The sequence below is a fragment of the Saccopteryx bilineata genome, chromosome 3 (assembly GCF_036850765.1).
Source record: "Saccopteryx bilineata isolate mSacBil1 chromosome 3, mSacBil1_pri_phased_curated, whole genome shotgun sequence".
Classification (NCBI taxonomy): Eukaryota; Metazoa; Chordata; class Mammalia; order Chiroptera; family Emballonuridae; genus Saccopteryx; species Saccopteryx bilineata.
Window position 1 is genome coordinate 207,314,581 of NC_089492.1, and position 24,513 is coordinate 207,339,093.

At 40.0% G+C, this 24,513-nt stretch overlaps 1 protein-coding gene across 5 annotated transcripts in view; it reads right to left on the reverse strand.

The window, feature by feature from the left end:
- The window catches only part of EVI5 (ecotropic viral integration site 5), a 269,819-nt gene that overhangs the window by 205,226 nt on the left and 40,080 nt on the right, over positions 1-24,513 (reverse strand). For all 5 annotated transcript variants that reach the window (XM_066268649.1, XM_066268645.1, XM_066268646.1 and 2 more), the window contains one exon: positions 1,329-1,558. In XM_066268649.1, the coding sequence (XP_066124746.1) occupies positions 1,329-1,477 (149 nt within the window). In that variant the 5' untranslated portion in view covers positions 1,478-1,558. The remainder of the gene's footprint in view (positions 1-1,328; positions 1,559-24,513) is intronic.

Here is a 24,513-nt window from a genome sequence, read left to right on the forward strand (position 1 = left end):
AATAAATTTAACTAAGGATATAAAATACCTGAATTTTAAAAACTGTAAGACACTGATGAAAGAAACTGAAGATGATACAAATAAGTACTTTGCCCTCCATAATTAAGTGTATGAAGAGATTTCCCACTCTAAAACATAATATCCATCCTGGTTAAATTATTTTACAACTTGGCCCTGGCCGGTTGGCTCAGCGGTAGAGCGTCAGCCTAGCGTGCGGAGGACCCAGGTTCGATTCCTGGCCAGGGCACACAGGAGAAGCGCCCATTTGCTTCTCCACCCCTCCGCCGCACTTTCCTCTCTCTCTCTCTCTTCCCCTCCCGCAGCCAAGGCTCCAATGGAGCAAAAATGGCCCGGGCGCTGGGGATGGCTCCTTGGCCTCTGCCCCAGGCACTAGAGTGGCTCTGGTTGCAACATGGCGACGCCCAGGATGGGCAGAGCATCGCCCCCTGGTAGGCAGAGCGTCACCCCATGGTGGGCGTTCCGGGTGGATCCCGGTCGGGCGCATGCGGGAGTCTGTCTGACTGTCTCTCCCTGTTTCCAGCTGCAGAAAAATGAAAATGAAAAAGAAAGAAAAAAAAAATTATTTTACAACTTAACCAAAGGAGACTATTTAGAGAATTTATAACAAACATGATGGTTTTGTTTGCCTTTAAATTATTTTCTAAAATTACGAAAAATTTAGGAAACATTCTACAGTATATTAAAAAAATAAGTATCTAACACTATCTGAGCCAGAAGAAAATTTTAGTCCAATTTTAGTTTTAAGACCAAACTCTCCAAAAAAGACTTGAATACTTTTAAATGGTTTTCATAAACAATAAGCCAAAGACTAGGGGCCAGACATTTTTTGTTGTTGTTGTATTTTTCTGAAGTGAGAAGCAGGAAGCAGAGCGATAGACTCCTGATTGCGCCTGGCCGGGATCCACCTGGCATGCCCACCAGGGGGTGATTCTCTGCCTATCCTGGGTATTGCTCCATTGCAACCAGAGCCATTCTAGTGCCTGAGGCGGATGCCATGAAGCCATCCTCAGCGCCCTGGCCAACTTTGCTCCAATGGAGCCTTGGCTGCAGGAGGGGAAGAGAGAGAGAGAGAGGAAGGAGAGGGGGAGCAGTGGAGAAGTAGATGGGTGTTTCTCCTGTGTGCCCTGGCCGGGAATCGAACCCAGGACTTCCACACGCCACGCTGACGCTCTACCACTGAGCCAGTCGACTAAGGCCTAGGAACCAGATATTTTTAATATGAGTAATTATTTAAATTTTTGCTTATGATATAAACAGTTAAGTCTGTGTGATAATCAGAGACAGAAAAGTCAAGCAACTTTACTCACCTATTTTGTTCCTCCAGTTTAGCCAGGAGTTCTAAGTCGTCTGGACTCAACTGTGACGGGGAAGATGGTGAAAGGGCTGGAGTGGACAGTGTGGTAGATGAGGATGTAGTGTGTAATGAAGTAGATGGACTTGCCACCTGACTGGCCATCTGACTGACTGTATATGATACTGTGTTCTTCACCCATGAGAGAGTAGAACTCAGCTTTTCTGCAACCTTGTCTGTCGCCACCTAAGGATAAAAATAAAAGTTATGAAAAAAAAATAAATAAAAGTTATGTACATTTTAGTTTTACAGTATTCATTACCAAGAACTTGAAAATCCTGTTAACTTTTACTTAATAATCACCATCAGAATATTCCCTTTGAGGTGATAAAGGTAGAACCTGTTTTAGCAATGATCACCCGAACATCCAGCTTTTGGAAACTTTCAGTTCTCCAGCATCAACAAACTAGAACAATGTTTTCAAAACTATAAGTTGAAATCTATCAGGGAGTGATAAAATCAATTCAGTAGGTATCACCAGCATTTTTTTTAATTAAAAAGAGCAGAAGCCTGACCAAGCGGTAGCGCAGTGGATAGAGTGTCAGACTGGGATGCAGAAGGACCCAGGTTCGAGATCCCGAGGTCGCCAGCTTGAGCGCGGGCTCATCTGGTTTGAGCAAAAGCTTTCCAGCTTGGACCCAAGGTCACTGGCTCGAGCAAGGGGCTACTCAGTCTGCTGAAGGCCCACGGTCAAGGCACATATGAGAAAGCAATCAATGAACAACTAAGGTGTCGCAACGCACAATGAAAAATTAATGATTGGCCCTGGCCGGTTGGCTCAGTGGTGGAGCGTCGGGCTGGCGTGCAGAAGTCCCGGGTTCGATTCCCAGCCAGGGCACACAGGAGAAGCGCCCATCTGCTTCTCCACCCCTCCCCCTATCCTTCCTCTCTGTCTCTCTCTTCCCCTCCCGCAGCGAGGCTCCATTGGAGCAAAGATGGCCTGGGCGCTAGGGATGGCTCCTTGGCCTCTGCCCCAGGCGCTAGAGTGGCTCTGGTCGCAACATAGCGATGCCCCGGAGGGGCAGAGCGTCGCCCCCTGGTGGGCGTGCTGGGTGGATCCCGGTCGGGCGCATGTGGGAGTCTGTCTGACTGTCTATCCCCGTTTCCAGCTTCAGGAAAATACAAAAAAAAAACACACAAAAAAACTAATCATTGATGCTTCTTATCTCTCTCCGTTCCTGTCTGTCTGTCCCTGTCTACCCCTCTCTCTGACTCTGTAAAAAAAAAAAAAAAAAGAGCAGAAAATGTTAGTGTAAAGATATACTGTCTTATGAAACTTTTTGTTTCAGTTACATACATGTATTGAAACTATATACTTACATATATGGATATGTATGGGTGTACTGAGTTGAAATATAAAATGTGTTCTTTATTGGGGTTGTAGTGAAAGAAAGAAAAAAAATGGGAGTCAAGAAATGCAAACATGTTCACTAAGTGATGAGGATAGGGAAATGCTCTAACATGACTAACAATTAAAAAAAACTGGGTTTGCTTGACATAAATAAGATGTAAAGAGATCCATAACAACTATATTCAAACCATTGAAGACTATTTTTACTAAAGAGCATCTACTTCTAAAGAAACAAAATTATAATAAACAGTTAACATAGTGAAGTAGATTGAAGGTACCATTTTCAAATAGCTAGAACTATTCAGAAAATAGAATGGGATGCCTAAAAAGAGTAGATTCTCTACTAATGACTATAATAATGCAGAAATTATGATATCCTAATGTCAAGAGTTTGTTGAGCCTGACCTGTGGTGGTGCAGTGGATAAAGCGTCGATCTGGACACTGAGGTTGCTAGTTCAAAACCCTGGGCTTACCTGGTCAAGGTACATATGGGAGTTGATGCTTGCTGCTCCTCCCCCCTTCTCTGTCTCTCTCTCTCTCTCTCCTCTCTAAAAATTGAATAGTTCAAGACTTTAAAAAGAAAAAAAAGAACTGCTGTAAAAAAAATTTGTTGAAGATGTGTTTCTGTTTTAAGTGGGCAATCAGAACTAGAAAAGCCTTTAAGTTCTCTTCCATCTCTAAGATGCAATGAATTATACAGATGTCCAAATATCTGTCATAAATCATAAATTAAGCAGATATGTATACAACAAATTCAGCTGAAAGATATAACATACACAAATAATATTCAAACAAGGCATTATCATATCATATCAGCAGTGAAAAACAATATGAATAACCAAGTTTTAAAGTTATATAAAACTATTCATAATGATATGAGTTAATAAATAAGGTATAAAGTATAGTAGATTTTTAAGGGATTACACTTTTAGAAAACCATCAAAAAAGAGCCTCTTGATTTTAAGTCCTTAGAAATATATAAAAGCTAAAAAGTACAAAGTGCTTTTATATGCTTTGAGAAGATTTTAAATTTTATGCAATAGGTAAATGGCTGACACACTATAAATTATATTCTGAATCAGCATATTCTCAGCCACCTTGGTTATATAAAGCAATTCATATATACACACAAATTAAAACACCGATATATACACACAAATAAAAATCCTGGCAGACTATCTTGGCAGATACTGTTCTGCTGGAAATTACTTCCCTTGGGAATGGTATTATAGATAGGATCGGGGGCTCTTACTATTAAGGGAAGAACCCCCAAGAATGACAAGCAGGATAAAGGATAGAACCCAAGGGAAAGAAGTATGGGGCAGATCATTTACCCTTCCAGGTAAAAGAAGTCCTCATCAATGCCTATAGTCCAGCAGCACAGTTCATCAGGGCAAAAGACCAGATAGGAACCATGGAATAATTTAGCCAGAACTACCTTTCTGTCAGGAAATGGTAAGAGCCATGGCAAACAACAAGATAGCCTACTTGTGATTTGTTATCCTCCTGATCTTCTCTACATAGTTGCAACTTCAAATTCAATTGTGAAGATGGCACTAATTTGCATCTCAAAAGCACACTGTATTTTTAAAACAGAAAATCTACTAGGTAAAATTTATAGAAAAATGTTATTTTTACTAATACCATTAATTTCAAATATACATACAAATTTCAAGAATTAGTGCTTTAAATGTCCATTACATGGAAGTCCTCTGCAAAAGATAACTGCAACAAAGATATTTTTTATATTAAAACAAATTTTAATTTGTTATTTAATTATTAAAACAAATAAATTTATCATACCCCTTCTGCACACTGTAGCAATATGCTTCCATTTAAAGAGTTAAAATAACCAAGAGCATCATCTGGACATCTGTTCAACCTTGCTGAAATGAGATTTAGTCTTTAACTATTGAAGGTTCAACAATCCATCTTTAAATTCTAAATTCTTAAATATAACTGAAGTATTTAATTGCAGTTGCACTTTAATAAAGTTTAATACTCATGGTCTTAGAAATCCCACAGGACTGAATTATTTTTTATAGATCATCATGTCCCATTTTCCCTTTAACCCTACTTTCCCAAATCTCCACTCCGCGGCCTCTAAACCTCTTTCCTTCATCCTACGGTAAACTGAGGTCATGAAGATACAATAAATCTGACACTGCTGTTACATCACAAAGTTCCTATCTACCTCATAGAGGTCTTGTAAATTTCTTTTTAAACATTAATATACTTTGAAATGGTTAAAAACATTATTTAAAAGGCTTAGTAATCAGACACAAAAGGCCACATAATGTATAATTCAATTTATATGAAATGTCCAGGCCCTGGCCGGTTGGCTCAGCGGTAGAGCATCGGCCTGGCGTGCAGGGGACCCGGGTTCAATTCCCGGCCAGGGCACATAGGAGAAGTGCCCATTTGCTTCTCCACCCCCCCCTTTCCTCTCTATCTCTCTCTTCCCCTCCCACAGCCAAGGCTCCATTGGAGCAAAGATGGCCCGGGCGCTGGGGATGGCTCCTTGGCCTCTGCCCCAGGCGCTAGAGTGGCTCTGGTTGCAGCAGAGCGACACCCCGGAGGGGCAAAGCATCGCCCCCTGGTGGGCATGCCGGGTGGATCCCGGTCGGGCGCATGCGGGAGTCTGTCTGACTGCCTCCCCGTTTCCAGCTTCAGAAAAATGAAAAAAAAAAAAGCTTAGTCAATCTGAAAAGGCTATATAATGTATGATTCTAACCAGTGGTAGGATTCAAATAATTTAACAAACAGTTCTCTGCCCTAATGATCGTTTTAAGTATAAAAAAATGATATACCAAAAGGTAGTTTATTATTTCATGCATTTGATATTTAAATAAGGACAATAAAAAAGGTACACAAAACTAGATTGTTATATAAGTTTTAAAATATTAATAAAAGCTATTAATGCCTGACAAAAAAAATAAAACTGTTATTTATTTCCAATGACAGCTTGTCACCCCTGGCTGTTTGGCCACTTTTTCTCTTTATGTTATGTTTGTTTACTGAAGTAATAAATGTGAGGGGATTAAAATAAGTATTTCATCAAAGGTATTATGTTTTATGAAATGAATAAATATTACAAGCATAGTTCCATCAAATTTTTTTCACCTGTGGATGGAATGAACATTATTACTACAGCACTTAGAATATGCTGTTGCACAGATGAACGCTAAAAAAGAGTAAGGAATGTAAAGTTGTGATTTCCACATTGGGCAGCTGCCCAGGCACCCACCTTAGAGAGAACCCTGATTACAAGTGCCATTTTAACAACCAGTTCACCTAACTCAACAAAAAATTAGGTATCAGTCTGTCAAACTGGAGCGAACTGGCTAAATCCCACTCTAACTATAGGTTATTCTGGAAAAGGCAAAACTACGGAGACAGTAAAAAGATCAGTGGTTGCCATGGGTTGGAGAGAGAGAAGGAACAAATAGGCAAAGCACAGAGGATTTTTAGGGCAGTGAAAATACTCTATATGATACCTTAATGATGAATATGTATCTTTATGCATTTGTCCAAACCTATAGAATGTAAACCATGACTGAACTGTAATATAAATTATGAACCTTGGGTGATGAAGACGGGTCAACACAGGTTCCTCAGTTGTAACACAGGTACCACACTGGGGGAGAATGTTGATAAAGGGGAAGTGTAGGTGGGGCCAGGGAAATCTCTGTCCTTTCCACTCGAGTTTGCTGTGAACATAGAACTTCCCTAAAAAAGTAAAATCTTGGCCCTGGCCGGTTGGCTCAGTGGTAGAGCATCGGCCTGGCGTGCGGGAGTCCCGGGTTCGATTCCCAGCCAGGGCACACAGGAGAGGCGCCCATTTGCTTCTCCACCCCTACCCCTCTCCTTCCTCTCTGTCTCTTCCCCTCCCGCAGCGAGATTCCATTGGAGCAAGGATGGCCCAGGCGCTGGGGATGGCTCCTTGGCCTCTGCCCCAGGCGCTAGAGTGGCTCTGGTTGCGACAGAGCGATGCCCCGGAGGGGCAGAGCATCGCCCCCTGGTGGGCAGAGCGTTGCCCCCTGGTGGGCGTGCCGGGTGGATCCCGGTCGGGTGCATGCGGGAGTCTGTCTGACTGTCTCTCCCCGTTTCCAGCTTCAGAAAAATACAAAAAAATTTAAAAAAATAAAAATCAAAAATAAAAAAAGTAAAATCTTAATAATAAAATAAATATGAATGAATAATGTTTAGTCCTATACTACAATCTGTTCCTTCATTTGGAGTTAACCCTCAAGGACTCCTACCAGGACAACTTTGGCAAATGGATGTTACTCATATACCTTCATTTGGCAAACAGTCCTATGTCCACGTTACAGTGGATACCTATTCTGGATTTACAGTAACCTCTGTCAGAATAGGAGAGGCTGCTAAGCATCTTATAGCTCATTGTCTGTATGCATTTTTCTATTATTGGATTTCCTAAACTGGTTAAACTGACAATGCTCCTGCATATGTAGCAAAAGAATTTACTGTATTTTGTCAAACCTTTCAAATTATGTGTATTTCTTACAATCGTTAAAGTCAAGGTATTATTAAAGTGTACCCAGCAAATATTTTAAGGTCAATTTAAAAAAATTTAAAAGGGGGGAGTCATATCCTGGAACTCCGACGGGTCTACCATATCATGCTTTTTACTTAAAAATTTTTAAATTTCTTTTGAATGATGATGAACAGGAGACACCAAATCTTTTTCTCCTGCAAACTACTACCTTCTTTTATTTGATCCAGCTAATAACACTGTTTTGTCTTTTTCCAAATAGGTCCAGATATACGAAAAAGGTTTATATAGGCGGATGGGGATCCTCAAACCCCTCAGCGAGATCTTCTGAGCATGGCTTTTAAGGTACCAAGAGGCAGAAAAAGCCCAATACAGATCGGGTGAACTACCAGCTTTTAGGATACACCTTTAAAGGCTCCAACACCCCAAAGGGGTCTCATAAGATTCCATCTGGGTCCTGCTTCAATAGTGAATAGGAAGGTCACTGAGCTAAAGCCTGCCAGGCTTACATGCCTCTGCTGTGAGGAAACAGGGACACTGGAAGGTAGGCTTCCCCCTCGCTCCTCTAAGGGAAGGTTCAGTCTCTTCCAGCCCTGCTCTAGCCACCTATGACCTAACCTTACCCAGAATGCTGGGGTTTGCCACTGAAGGCTAAAAGTGCCCAGGGCGGGCGGCCCCATCTACGACACTGTGGACGAGCCTAGGGTATTTCTTCCAAGAAGCAGGTAAACTGATCTCACTTACACAAGGGCCACTTAACTATGTCTTGCCTGAATAGTCAGGCTTTTTATTCTTCCCTCGAAGATCTCTGTTGTGGGTGTTGATAGCCCTATTTTCTGCGGCTTTGTTTAATATATAGTGTTTCCTTTATTTCTCCTACCTCAATGCCCCATTCATATTTCAGGTTGGGACCTACTCCTAATTTAGAGCTCTCTTTCCCCCCTTTGCCAACTTCTATTATGAATCTACCTTTGCCACCCAGCTTAGTGTATCCCAAGGTTCTCTTTACCATGCCACAGTCGCAGAGCTCCAGGAAAAAGCAACCTGGTCTCATCTGTCCAGGCAGAGGAGAACAGAAGCTCCATCTCCACACATGCTGCAGATGGCTTTTCCAGTCTACCTGAATCATTATCAGCTAGAAGCAGCAGTCATTGGGACTTGGACGTGAGCTGCAAAGTATAGAATTGTGACAACAATTCCAGTGCCATGAGGACTTTTCCTGGACTCCTGCTCCTTGGGACAGCTCCTAACAGACTGAACTAGAGTTGGGTTGTATTTGCAGGGATTTGGAATGGTGTGGGTGCCAACTTGGACTTGGTGAACATGTTAAGGACACTACTCTTTTATGGATTCTTGCTGTATTGGCCAAGAGTTTGCTTAAAGGCCTTAATCACTGTAAAAAAAAAAATAGAAGACTGGATAAAGAAAATGTGGCACATATACACTATGGTATACTATTCAGCCATAAGAAATGATGACATCAGATCATTTACAACAAAATGGTGGGATCTTGATAACATTATATGAAGTGAAATAAGTAAATCAGAAAAAACCAAGAACTGCATGATTCCATACATAGGTGGGACATAAAAACGAGACCAAGAGACATGGTCAAAAGTGTGGTGGTAAGGGGGGGGGGGGTGGAGGGAGAGGGGGAGGGGGAGGGGGAGGGGAGGGGAGGGCATAAAGAAAACTAGATAGAAGGTGACAGAGGACAATCTGACTTTGGGTGATGGATATGCAACATAATTGAATGAGATGATAACCTGGACATGTTTTCTTTGAATATATGTACCCTGATTTATTGATGTTACCCCATTAAAATTAATAAAAATTTATTAAAAGTAATGTTTAGTAAAAGCCTTAGATATTACTATAATATTTAAATAAGATCACCCATGAGAAATAATCATAGTTCCTTTATTATTTTACATTTTATTAGAACCTACAAGGATGCTCTGAACTCCAAAAACGGCTATTTTTAAGGACTCCAATTTTCAATTCAAAATCTAAAAGACTACAGTAGGTGTTGCTTTCCCCATTTCAAAAGTGAAGAAATGATAACACAGAGAAGGTACACAACTTTATGTAAGGCCAGAAAGCTAATAAGAGTCAATCATAAACAGTCTGATTTGAGTCTTTCTCCTTAACCACTACAAGAGGGAACAAGACCAAAACCTGGTAATGAATGTGGTCACTGATGACCTCAATCAGCCTGTTTTCCCATGAAGAAAAGCAGAAACAAGATTACAGTAGATTGAGGAGGATCTGAGATGAGGAATTAGGAGCTGCAAAATATTCTGTTCACCTCCATGACCTCCTATTTTTGAGACTTCTGAATTCAAACTGATTCCTGAAGGCTGGCGCTTCCAGAAAGTTGCTCAGGATTTTACTGTACAACAAACTTTACTTTTTAAAAATGCCCTCAAACAGACACAAATTTAATTTGATTTTATTAAAAGAAGAAAAGGTTGGCACACTTCAGGTAAGTTGTTATGGTTATTTTTATTTTCATCATTGTTAGGTTAGCTTATTTTACAATATCAAGGCTGATTCCACAATTTAGCCTTTTATTGTTTTAGGATTTTTATATCACTTAATATTAACTTCCATTATTCACTTAATGCTCATAATTCTGTAGGACAGGTAATGTCTTTCTTTAGGGGTTAAGAAACCCAAGGTTAAGATCATTTAAAAGACTTACTTCTTAACTCAAAATGGATCAAAGATCTAATCATAAGAACTAAAACTATAAAATTCTTAGAAAAAAAACATAAGGGAAAAGGATTTATGACAATAATTCTGCAATGACTACTCAAATATGACGCCAAAAGCACAAAAAAGAAAAAAATAGTCCTGGCTGGATAGCTCAGTTGGTTAGAGCATCATCCCAAAGCCCATGCCTGTTCGATCCCCGGTCAGGGCACATACAAGAACAGCCTAATATTTCTATCTCTCTCTCTTTCTCCTTTCCTCTCTTGCTAAAATCAATACATAAAAATTTTTTTAAAAAGAAAAAAATAGATAAACAGGACTTCAAAATTAAAACTTTTGTTCATGAAAGGACACTAACAACAAAGTGAAAAGACAAGCCACAAAATGGAAGAAAGTATTTGCAAATCATATATCTGATAAGGGATTATATCCAGAATATATAAAGAACTAAAATCAACATAACAACAGCTCAAACTAATTAGAAAAGGGCAAAGGACTTGAACAGATATTTCTCCAAAGATACTCAAATTAAAAGATATATTCAGACTAACAAAAATGATAATACAACATATCAAAATTTCTGGATGCAGCAAAAACAGTAATAAAAGGGAAGTTTATATCATTATAGGCTTATATCAAGAAACAAGAAAAATACCAAATAAACAGCTTAACATCATATCTTAAGGAACTAGAAAAAAAAAAACAAAGGCAACCCAAAATCAGCAGAAAAAAAGACATAGTATAAATTAGAGCAGAAATAAATGAAATAGAGAACAGAAAAACTACAGAAAAAATTAATGCAACAAAGAGCTGGTTCTTTGAAAATATCAATAAAATTGACAAACCGCTGGCTAGATTCACTAAGGAAAAAAGAGAAAGGACTCATAAAATCTGAAATGAAAGAGGAGAAATTATCACAGATATCATAGACATACAAAGGATCACTGTAGAAATCTATGAAAAATTATATGGCACTAAATTCAACAATCTAGAAGAAATGGATAACTTCCTAGAACTACACAATCTTCCTAGACTGAGTCACCAAGAAGTAGAAAGCCTAAACAGACCCATAAGCAGGAAGGAAATAGAAACAACTATCAAAAATCTCCCCCAAAATAAAAGTCCTGAGCCAGACGGCTACACTAGTGAGTTCTACCAAACATTCATAGAAGAGTTGATTCTTATCCTTCTCAAAGTCTTCCAAGAAATAGAAAAGAAGCAATACTCCCTAACACATTTTATGAGGTCAACATAACCCTCACGCCAAAACCTGGCAAGGACATTACAAAAAAAGAAAACTACAGACCACTATCTCTAATGGAGACAGATGCAAAAATTCTAAACAAAATACTAACAAATCGAATACAACACATTAAAAAATAATACATCATGATCAAGTGGGATTCATTTCAGTAGGACAAGGATGGTTCAACATACATAAATCAATTAACATTATACACCACATCAACAAAACAAAGAACAAAAAACATATGATCCTATCAATAGACACAGAGCAGGCATTCGATAAGATACAACATTCCTTTATGTTTAAAACACTCAATAAAATGGGTACAGAAGAAAAATACCTCAACATAATAAAGGCCATATATGACAAACCATTAGCTAATATCATACTAAATGGTGAAAAACTGAAAGCTTTTCCTCTAAAATCAGGAATAAGACAAGGCTGCCCACTCTCTCCATTCCTATTCAACACAGTGCTGGAAGTTTTAGCAAGAGACATCAGACAAAAGAAAGAAAGAAAAGGCATTCAGATTAGAAAAGAAGAAGTAAAGGTTTTACTTTCTGCAGATGCCATGATCCTGTATATAGAAAAAACCCAAAGACTCCACATAAAGACTAATAGAAACAATAAACCAATACAGTAAGGTCGCAGGATACAGAATCAATACAGAGAAGTCTACTGCTTTCATATATGCAAACAATAAAACTTTGGAAAATGAAATTTAAAAAATCCCTTTTACAGTTGCAACAAAAAATAAAATAAAATACCTAGGAATAAACCTAACAAAGAATGTAAAACCACAAAGCATTATTAAAGGAAACTGAAAAAGACAAAATGAAATGGAAAAATATTCCATGTTCATGGACTGGAAGAATCGACATAGTTAAAATGGCCATATTACCCAAAGCAATATACAAATTTAATGCAATTTCCATCAAAATTCCAATATCTTTTTTTTTTTCATTTTTCTGAAGCTGGAAACAGGGAGAGACAGTCAGACAGACTCCTGCATGCGCCCGACTGGGATCCACCCGGCACGCCCACCAGGGGCGACGCTCTGCCCACCAGGGGGCCATGCTCTGCCCATCCTGGGCGTCGCCATGTTGTGACCAGAGCCACTCTAGCGCCTGAGGCAGAGGCCACAGAGCCATCCCCAGCGCCCGGGCCATCTTTGCTCCAATGGAGCCTTGGCTGCAGAGGGGAAGAGAGAGACAGAGAGGAAAGCGCGGCGGAGGGGTGGAGAAGCAAATGGGCGCTTCTCCTGTGTGCCCTGGCCGGGAATCGAACCCGGGTCCTCCGCACGCTAGGCCGACGCTCTACCGCTGAGCCAACCGGCCAGGGCCTCATTTTTTAAAGAAGTGAAACAAAATATCACCAAGTTTGTATGGAACCATAAAAAACCTCAAATAGCCAAAGCACTTCTGAGAAAAAAAGAACAAAGCTGGAGGTATTATAATATCTGGCTGTTATTATACTGTTATTATAACAGTATATTGTTATTATAACAAATAGCCAGCCAACAAAATGGGAGATGATATTTGCAAACAACAGCTCTGATAAGGGGTTAATATACAAAATATACAAAGAACTAACAGAGCTCAGTGATAAACAAGTGATCCAATTAAGAAATGGGGAGAGGACATGAACAGACACTTCTCCCAAGAGGACACACAAATGGCCAACAGGTTTAAGGTGCTCATCTTCACTAGCTATGTAAGAAATGCAAATCAAAACCAGAATGATATACCACCTCACACCTGTTAGATTGGCTGTTATCAACAAGACAGGTAATTACAAGTGTTGGAGAGGCTGTGGGGAAAAAGGAATCCTCATTCACTGCTGGTGGGATTACAAATTAGTACACCATTATGAAAGGAAGTATGGTAGTTCCTCAAAAAATTAAAAATGGAACTACCTTTTGACCCAGCAATCACTCTATTGGGTATCTACCCCCAAAACTCGAAAACATTGGTATGTAAAGACATATGCAGCCCCATGTTTATCACAACATTATTAACAGTGGCTAAGACATGGAAACTACCAAAGTTCCCCTCAATAGAGGACTGGATAAAGAAGATGTGGTACATATATACAATGGAATACTACTCAGCCATAAGAAATGATGACATAGGGTCATTTACAACATGAATGGACCTTGAGAACATTATACTGAATGAAATAAGTAAATCAGGAAAAGCTAAAAACTGTATGATTTTACACATAGGTGAGATACAAAGCTGAGACTCATAGACATAGATAAGAGTGCAGTGGTTACCAGGGGAGGGAGAAGTCGGGGAGGGGGCAAGAGGGATTGGGGGAAGGGTGTACAGAGTAACAAATATAAATGACAGAAAATGATTTGGCATTAGCAGATGGATATACAACATAATTGGCTAATTAAATGATGGAGTGATGTTTGCCTGAAGTGTATGTACACTTATTAATCAGTGTCACCCTGTTAAAATAAATTTTAAAAAATTGAACATAATTACCACAGGAACTAGTGATTCTATTTCTGGGTATATACCCAAAAGGATTAAAATCAGAGTCTCAAAGAGATCTTTATACACCAAAGTTCAGAGCAGCATTATTCACAATAGCCAAATGGTGGGAGCAACTTAAGTGTTCATCAAGGGATGAACAGATAAACAAAATGTGTATAGACATACAATAGGCTATTATTCAGTCTTTAAAAGGAAGAAACTTCTGATATATACTACATGAATGAAGCCTGAGACATTAGGTTGAGTAAAATAAACCAATCACAAAATAACAAATATTGTGTGATTCCATTTATATGAGGTACCCAGAGTAGTCAAATTCACAGAGACAGAAAGTAGAATGGGGATTGCCAGGGGAGTGGTGAATGCAGAGTTTAATGGGTACTCTAGAGACAGGTAGTGATGATAGTTGCGCAACAATGTGAATGCTATTGAACTATACACTTTAAATGGTAAATCTAATATATATTTTGCCAGAATTAGATTTTTCTTTAAAAATTTGCCTCTTTCATTCCTTATACAATTGACCGTTGCACAACACATTTGAACTGCAGAGGCCCACTTAACTGTGGAGTTTTTCAATAAATACACAGTTAGCGTTCTGTATCACTGGGTTTTGCATCTGCAAATTCAACCAGCCTAAATTCAAAAACAGTATTTTCAATTTTGGTGTCCACGGGGTGTCCCTGCAGATACCACAGAACTATAGTTAAGTTTTTAAGGAGTCAAAAGCTATACATGTTTTTCCAAATGCACGGCAGGTTGGTGCCCCAGAGAAAGAGAAACATCAATTTGTTCCACTTATTTATGCATTCATTGGTTGACTTATTTTTTCAGCAAGAGAGAAAGAAAGGGAGAAAGGGACAGATAGGGACAAACAGACAGGAAAGGAGAGAGATGAGAGGCATCAACTCTTCGTTGCAGCACCTTAGTTGTGCATTGATAGCTTTCTCATATGTCCTTGACCAGGAATCTCCAACCAAGTCAGCGACCTTCAGCTCAAGCCAGAGCCTTTTGGACTCAAGCCAGTGACCATGGGGTCATTTCTACGATCCCACGCTCAAGCTGGCAACCTGTGCTCAAGCTGGCGAACCGAGCTCAAGGTGGATGAGCCCACGCTCAAGCTAGCAACCTTGGGGTTTTGAATCTGGGTCCTCAACATCCCAAGCCGAGGCTCTATCCACTTCTGCCACGGCCTGGTCAGGCTCATTGCTTGATTCCTATATGTACCCTGACCAGCAATCAAACCCACAACCTTGGTGTACCCTGATAATGCTCTAACCAACTGAACTACCTGGCCAGGGAATCTTCTTTTCCAATATATACATTCAATGCTACAATCTAACCTCTAAGCACTACTTTTACTGCTATTCATTTTCCTTTACTTCAAAATATATTAAATTTCTCTTGAAACTTTTTTTGACTATGTGTTATTTAGATCTGTGTCATTTAATATTCAAATAGTTTATGATTTTCTAACTATCTTATTTTTTTCTAACTTAATTTACTGTGGGCTGACAGCACAAGTTAAGGTATGTTTTATGGCCCAGCATGTAGTCCACTTTGGTAATGGTTGCATGTGAGTCTGAGAAAAATGTGTGTTCTGCTAGTGTTGATAAAAAAAAATTCTATAAATGTCAATTAAATCCAGATGACTGATAGTACTGTTCAACTATATCCTTACTGGTTTTCTAACTTCTGTACCTATAAATTAATGAAAGAAAGGTGCTCAGTCTCCAACTACAGCGGTAAGCTATGTATTTTTCCTTGAAATTCTATCAGTTCTTGCCTTACCAACTATTATATCTTCTTGGAGAATTGATCCCTTTATTGTTACATAAATGCCTAAATTATTTTCTTTCTCAAGTTGGCTTTGACTGACATAGCTATTCCAATTTTCAATTATTCAAAAAAGTCCAAAAAGTAAATAAATTCACATAATACACATGAAGGTTTGAAGGCCATCTGGTTTCCAGTTTCTGGCTGTTTTTGGCCCAGAGGCATTCCCCCCCCCCCATTTTTTTTTTTTTTGGAAATACAACTTTGCATTTAAAAGGATATTTGCATCTGAAGATGCTCTACATAGGAAGCGTTTTTCCAAGATATGTATTGAACCATATTACTGAAAGCTGAAGTCCTGTGGATTAAGTGAAATAGTTTTTTATTATAGGACTTCTCAGGAACATAACTATTTTATTGTACACTGTCAAGGGCTCATCCGGCTTGAGCACAGGCTCACTAGCTTGAGTGTGGGATCACAGACATGACCCCATGGTTGCTGGCTTGAGCAAGAGGTCATTGGTTCAGCTGGTGCCTCCAGGTCAAGGCATTCAATGAAGAACTAAGGTACCACAAGTATGACTTGATGCGTCTCATCTCTCTCCTTCCTGTCTGTCCCTGTCTGTCCTTCTCTGTCTCTCTCTAAAAAAAAAAAAACCATGGCTCAGCGGTGGAGCGTCGGCCTAGCGTGCGGAGGACCCGGGTTCGATTCCCGGCCAGGGCACACAGGAGAAGCGCCCATTTGCTTCTCCACCCCTCCGCCGCGCTTTCCTCTCTGTCTCTCTCTTCCCCTCCTGCAGCCAAGGCTCCATTGGAGCAAAGATGGCCCGGGCGCTGGGGATGGCTCTGTGGCCTCTGCCTCAGGCGCTAGAGTGGCTCTGGTCGCAACATGGCGACGCCCAGGATGGGCAGAGCATCGCCCCCTGGTGGGCAGAGCGTCGCCCCTGGTGGGCGTGCCGGGTGGATCCCGGTCGGGCGCATGCGGGAGTCTGTCTGACTGTCTCTCCCTGTTTCCAGCTTCAGAAAAAAAAAAACAAAAAAAAAAACAAAAAAAAAAAAACCAAACAAACAAAAACACATAAAAATAATGTAGTTAATATGAACTGAGCACTCATGCTCAGATGCTTGATTTATCACCTAACTTAACCTCTAAAATCCCATGGTATATGTGTCATATTATCCTTCTATTATTATATCATTAACCACTTAAATGTATTGCCTCTTAATTCCTTAAGAAATAACAAGTTTATTTCATATATTGTATATTCATATTGTCACCCAAAAAGAGTATAGTAGGTCAAAGATATTACTCTTTACTTTGCATGAATTTTGATGACTTAAGAAACAAAAGCTATGTGAGTAGTAGGCACTCAATTAATACTATTAATAACTTTTGATTAACTTTAATCATCAAATAGCATATTTCAGTGACTGTAACTCCTATTCCAAATTTCTTTTGCAACTGTATACACTAATAATCTTTAATATTTTGTACTCATTCATCAAAACATGTTAGCATATAAACTAAGTTGATGGCTATTAAAACAGCCCCTCCTGGTAAGTTTCTGTTGGCTGTAAAAAAGTATAGATGAGCATCATAAATAGGTATCATTATCAGTTAAAAAGGGGGGGGCAGGCCCTGGCCGGTTGGCTCAGTGGTAGAGCGTCGGCCTGGCGTGCAGGAGTCCCGGCTTTGATTCCTGGCCAGAGCACACAGGAGAGGCACCCATCTGCTCTCCACCCCTCTCCCTCTCCTTCCTCTCTGTCTCTCTCTTCCCCTCCTGTAGCCAAGGCTCCACTGGAGCAAGGATGGCCCGGGCGCTGGGGATGGCTCCGTGGCCTCTGCCTCAGGCGCTAGAGTGGCTCTGGTCGCAGCGGAGCAACGCCCCGGATGGGCAGAGCATCGCCCCCTGGTGGGCGTGCCAGGTGGATTCCAGTCGGGCGCATGCAGGAGTCTGTCTGACTGCCTCCCCATTTCCAGCTTCAGAAAAATAAAAAAATAAAAATAAAAAATAAAAAAAATGGGGGGGCAGAGCTATGGAACAATTTTTATCTGTAGCTGGCTAAGTTTTACAAAGATGCCCTATATTAGTTTCCTAGGACTTCTGTAATAAAGTACCACATACTAAGATAGCATAAAACAACAGAAATTTATTTTCTCCTAGTTCTAGAAGTTGGAAGTCCAAAATCAAGGTCAACAAGGTCATTCTCCCTCAGAAATCTGTAGGAAGAGTCCTTCCTGCCTCTTCCTGGCTTCTGGTGGTTTGCCAGCAATTCTTAACATTTCTTGGCTTGTAGCTGCAGCATTTCAAGCGCTTCTCTCTGCCTCCATATTCACATGGCATTCACAGCACAGGTGTCTGTGCCTCCTCCTCTAATTGTATCTGCAACAATCCTATTTCCAAGTAAGGTCATATTCTGAGGTACTGAGGTTTAGGGTTTCAACATACCTTTTGGGAGGATACAATTCAACCCATAACATGGTCAATGGCCTATCCCACATCAACTATGAGTTGATACTTCTCATCTCTCTCCCTTCCTGCCTCTCTCTCTCTCTCTCTCATTAAAATAAATAAAATTAAAAATAAAAAAAACCATTGAATTATAAACTTTAAATGGGTGAATTGTATAAATATATAAATTATATGTCAAGAAAACTTTTTAAAAATTTAGGTCAGAACAAAATTCTTATAAAATAACAGAACAGATTATGATGTAGGCAATGCCTGTGGACTTTCTCATCTCCAATCAAGTCTCTAGTATATTCCTAGTTTCATGGTTTCTCCATGTATCTTCACCACATGGTTCAACAGTCCCAAACAAAGAGCCTTGCCTTAACAAAGCAGAAATGATCTAAAATTAAATTCATTTACTTTTCCATTCACTACAAAACATCTTTGTCTCTTACCTCAGAACAAAGTATCTCCCTTTAACTTGCCAATATACCCTATAAATTTTAACTCTTTAGAAGGCAACCATTCATTATATAATGTGAACAACAAAGGCTGGGCATTCATAAATTCTCAGTAAGGTTTTTCTCAGTTCAATATCCTAATTGGCTTTCCCAAAAGTAGAGACTGTGTGTCCTGAATATCTCTATATCCCTAGTATCAAAAATTGTGTCTATTATAAGCAAATATTCAGTAAATGTCTGTTGAATAAAAGAAAAGTTCTATATGTAAAAAAAGACTGGTAAATATAATGACTATTAATTTTAATTAGCCAAATCATTCTGACCTCAGGTAGAAAACACTCTCCCCATTCAGAGCTCATGAAAATATTCATATATAAAGTAGTTGGCGGCCCTGGCCCGTTAGCTCAGTGGTAAAGCGTCGGCCTGGCGTGCAGGAGTCCCAGGTTCGATTCCCAGTCAGGGCACACAGGAGAAGCGCCCATCTGCTTCTCCACCCCTCCCCCTCCTTCCTCTCTCTCTCTCTCTCTCTCTCTCTCTCTTCCCCTCCCACAGCCAAGGCTCCATTGGAGCAAAGTTGGCCCAGGCACTGAGGATGGCTCTGTGGCCTCTGCCTCAGGCACTAGAATGGCCCTGGTTGCAACAGAGCAACGCCCCAGATGGGCAGAGCATTGCCCCCTCCTGGTGGGCATGCCGGGTGGATCCCGGTCGGGCTCATGCGGGAGTCTGTCTGACTGCCTCCCCATTTCCGGCTTCAGAAAAATACAAAAAAAAATAATAATAATAATTTTCCCTCATATTTTTTAAGATAATTGGCTTCAGTATTACCTTCCAGTATTCTTGCTTAAGATATTAAAATCACTCTAATTTTCACCTGGCCTGTGGTGGTGCAGTGGATCAAGTGTCGACCTGGAATGCTGAGGTCGCTGGTTCAAAACCCTGGGCTTGCCCGGTCAAGGCACATATGGGAGTTGATGCTTCCTGCTTCTCCTCCCTTCTCTCTCTCTCTGTCTCTCTTCTCTAAAATGAATAAGTAAAAATAAATAAATAAATAATTTAAAATCACTCTAATTTTATTAATTATCCCTTTTTCCTTTCATCTCTGGGAACTTTTCCATCTTCTCTTTGGCCCCTTAATTGTAAAAGTTTGCAATAAAATGCCTCAATTCAATTTAAAAAAAAAAAAAACCCGTAGTGTTTAGCAGTTAATTGGGCCCTTTTAATTCAGAGACTCATATCCTTCAGTTCTGGGAAATTTTCCTGATTTATGTCTTTGCTCTCTTTCTAAAATTCACATTATTCCATGTTTGTACTTCTTGAGCTGGCTTTCTTAATTTTATCTATCACTATTTACCACAAGTCCTAATTTCATATTACTCACGTAATATTGTTGCAAAGGAGAACCACTTAGTGACTGACACAAAGATTTTAAAACTTGAGACCTGGGTCCAAACTCCTTTACTTACTACTGACATTAAGCCTCAGCTGCTTACTTTAAAAAATGGGTGGATAATCATAAATAAAATGCACAGAAATCACTCGGCATATGACTAGCATTCAATAAATGTAGCTATTTTCAAACTCACGATCCTTTTTTCCTTCTTGTACTCTATTCCCACAGCTTTTATGACATGCTGTTAGGGTTTTCCTTCTACTACTCAGGAATCTTTTTTTGTTGGACCCTTTCTATGCTTTAGCAGATGTTGTCCAACACAAATCCATCTTTGACCAACTTCTCTTTTTACTCTATGCTGGATCAAATACAAACTCTATACCCAGGTTCCAGTCCCATCTTACCACTTACTAGCCGTGTGACTTTGGGCAATTTACTTAACCATTTGATATCTCAACACCTCACCTAAAAAAAGTGGGTTAATAAGCATATTGATTTCCTATGGTTTTGATGAAAATTAAATATGTTTATATGACTCTGAGGCCACTATCTAGAATAGTGAGCACTCAAATATTTGCCACTGTCACCACATTACTGCTACCTTCACTGCCTCTGTCACTGAGGCTGCCACACTGCTGCTGCTGCAACTGCTACTTAAGAGGCTCATGTCTCCTAAGCTTTGTCAGAGGTTTAAACTAATTATATCAAAATTGTGCCTGACCTGTGGTGGTGCAGTGGATAAAAAATCGACCTGGAAATGCTGAGGTCGCCGGTTCGAAACCCTGGGCTTGCCTGGTCAAGGCACATATGGGAGTTGATGCTTCCAGCTCCTCCTCCCCTTCTCTCTCTCTGTCTCTCCTTCTCCTCTCTAAAATGAATAAATAATTTTTTTTTTTTGGTGGGCCATTATTTTTAATTCTATCTTGCACCTGGCGGGCAAGTAAAAACACACATTGGGCACCAAAACCCACTCACATTCAGTGCTCACAAAGCTACTGACTTTTCCGAGTTTCCTAGAATTAAAGCTTTCTAGCTCACCAGCCTTATTCTCCTCAGTTCCCCATCTCCTTCCTTATCCCAGATACAAACTCTGCACAAACTGGCATTTCACTCAGCACTCCGCCATCTTGGCTGCTTCTCCTGGCCACATGGCCTCTTTCTGCTCTCTGCTCCCTCTGCTCTCTCATGCTATCATCCCAGAAACCAAGAGCCTAAAAAATTTTTTTTAAAAATTGTATTTGGAATATTGTTTCCTCTCCCCATCTTTGACCAAAATTTACAAACTAAAACTTATCACCCTCCTCCAGACCTTTACTGCTATTGATGGGCTTATCATCAATATGTTACAAACTTTGTTAACCAACCTTTGTTTTCTTATATACAAATATGTATATAAAATAAAATACTGAAGCAAAAAAATCAAACTGACCCTTTTGACAAGCATCCTTCCTATAGAGGTGATTTCTTAAAATTACATTTTTAACTTAAGCAAGAGATACACCTGAATACTGACTAAAATACTAAGTTGTACTCTGATAACCTCAGCACATTAAGGAATGACTCCCTCCCCAAAAAAAGACAAAAGAATACAGCCGAAACTGAAGGTAACAAGGGTTCATTTATAAGTATTGCAAGACCTGTTATCTCTCAGGCCTGATACTATTTTAAATAAATACCCTAACTACCCCTACAAAGAAAATAAAATCTATAAAAATAACTCCTGAGAGGTTCAAGATGGTGGCAATAGAGGAGGATGCTGAATCACCCCCTCCCCATGAGTCAATGCAAATAAACATGTGTACAGAAAGCAATTACTCCTGTAAAGCAACTGAGGGCTGAATTACAGCTTCTGAACAACAAACAAGAGACCAAATAGAGAAGGCTGGGAAACCACAGGAGGTTTCTGAGAGCAATAGGAACTCTGCAGAACAAGCCAGAGCAGTGTCACCACATGCAGGAAATCTCCTTGCTGGCAGCTGCTTCCGCTAGGGAAGCCCGTGTGCCAGGGCTATATGAGCCTGACTGACTCCACCCAGATTCCCAAAGCTACCTGGCACATAAAGCTTCTACACAAGACCACTTTCTGTACAAAAAGAGAGAGACTAGATAGAGAGGGCTGGAAGAGACATGGGAGCTCTCCAGGAACTGTGGGGCTTCTCTGGGGTCTGAGGGGTAGGTGAGCACCATTGTTTACATCCCCTTCCACCTCAACAACATGGATGGTAGCTCTATCCTACCTGCAGGTGCTCTGGCCTACCTGCAAGGTGGCTCCAGCATGTTCCCAGACACACCTTCCAAGTCTATTTTGGCTCGAACAAATGGAGCGTGCAGGATCAACAGAGCATTTCAACACTAACCTAGCTTTCCTATCTGGAGCCACTTGGCTTAGAAGGCCAGTTGCTTTAGGCACACACTTGGCTCCTACAGGCCCGTAAAAACCACCTGGCATGTAAAAGTCACTTTTATATAAGGCCACATTTTCAAGACTGGGAGAGATAGCTATTTTTATCTAATTCATACAAACAAATACAGAAAGTCAAACGAAGTGAAGCCCTGACCAGGTAGCTCAGTTGGTTGGAGCATTATCCCAATATATCAAGGCTGTTATGTACCCAGTCAGGGTACATAACAAGTCACCCGATGAATGCGTGAGTGGAACAAGAAATCAATGTTTTTCTTTCTATCTCGAAAAGTCAGTCAATCAATCAATCATGAAAAGACAGAAGAATCTCTCTCAAATGAAAGAACAAGGAAAATCTTCAGGGGAAAAAAAAAGATAAACACCCTAAGGAAATGGATAATCTGCCTGCTAAAGAACTCAAAGAAATGGTCATAAGGGTGTTAACCAAACTGGAGAGTGGCCCAAAGAAATTTAGTGAGAATTTCAACAAAAAGATAGAAAACATAATCAAGAACCAAACAGGCCTATAGAATACAACAACTGAAATGAAATACACATTAAAAGGAATCAATATCAAATTAATACAGAAGGCCCTGGCAGGTTGGCTCAGCGGTAGAGCGTCGGCCTGGCGTGTGGGGGACTCGGATTCATTCCCGGCCAAGGCACATAGGAGAAGCGCCCATTTGCTTCTCCACCCCACCCCCCTCCTTCCTCTCTGTCTCTCTCTCTTCCCCTTCTGCAGCCAAGGTTCCATTGGAGCAAAGATGGCCCGGGCGCTGGGGATGGCTCCTTGGCCTCTGCCCCAGGCGCTAGAGTGACTCTGGTCTCGGCAGAGCAACGCCCCGGAGGGGCAGAGCATCGCCCCCTGGTGGGAAGAGCATCGCCCCTGGTGGGCGTGCCGGGTGGATCCCGGTCGGGCGCATGCGGGAGTCTGTCTCTCCCCGTTTCCAGCTTCAGAAAAATACAAAAAAAAAAAAAAAAATTAATACAGAGGAGTGGATTGGTAACCTGGAAGACAGACCAAAGGTAAACAACCAATCAGAACAGAAAAAAGAAATAAGAATTTTAAAAATTAGGGTAGTTTAAGGAACCTCTGAGATAATATCAAGTACTCAAATATTCACTACAAAGAGATCCCAGTAGATGAAAAACAAAAAGAAATTTTATTTAAAGAAATAGTGGCGCCTGACCTGCGGTAGCGCAGTGGATAAAGCATCGACCTGGAAATGCTGAGGTCACCGGTTCGAAACCCTGGGCTTGCCTGGTCAAGGCACATATGGAAGTTGATGCTTTCTGCTCCTCCCCCTTCTCTCTCTCTCTCTCTCCCTCTCTCTCTCCTTTCTAAAATGAATAAATAAAATAAAAAAAAAATAGTGGCTGAAAAGTTTTCTAACTTGGAAAAGGAAAGACATTCAGGTCCAGAAGCACAAAGAATTCCAAACAAGATGAACCCAAAAAGACTCATGCCAAGACATAGTGTAATTAAACTGGCAAAAGTTCAAGAGACAATCTCAAACAAAGCAAGGGGAAAACAACAAATTACATAAAAAGAAAACCCCATAAGGCTATCCACTGATTTTTCAGCAGCAACTTTACAGGCCAGAAGGGCGTGTGGCAGGACATCTTCAAAGTGGTGAGAGAACAGAATCTACAAATAAGACTACTTTACACAGCAAGGTTATCATTCAAAATTTATAGAGAGATAAAGAGTTTTCCAGACAGGCAAAAACTAAAGGAGTTAATTACCATTAAACCATCCTTAAAAGAAATGTTATAATGGTTTTCTTTAAGCAGAAAATTTTAAATATATGAGAAAGGAAAATAATCTTACAAGATGAAGCCAAATATGTAATATAGTGAATCAGACATTTTAGAAGCTACTGTGATATTCAAAAGAAAGAAGCAGCAAACTTAAACTACAATAAGTAATTAGGAAAAACAGCACAAACAAATCTTAAATATGACATCAATAACATAAAGTGGCGGGGGGGTAAAAATGTAGTCCTTATATAATATTCAAACTAAAGTGCCTATCAGCTTAAAATAGATTGCCTGCAGATATAGAATGAAATAAACCTCACAGTAATCACAAACCAAAAATCTACAAAAGATATACAAAGAATAAAGAGAAAGGAACCCAAACAAAACACTAAAAATAAGCAAACCACAAGAGAAAAATTAAAGAAACAGAGGGGAGCTATAAAAACAAAATCAATTTTTTAAAATTAATATATATATTTATCAATAATTACTTTAAATGCATGAATTAAAAGACATAGGGTGGCTGAATTTATTTAAAAAACATGACCCAACCCTGGACAGTTGGC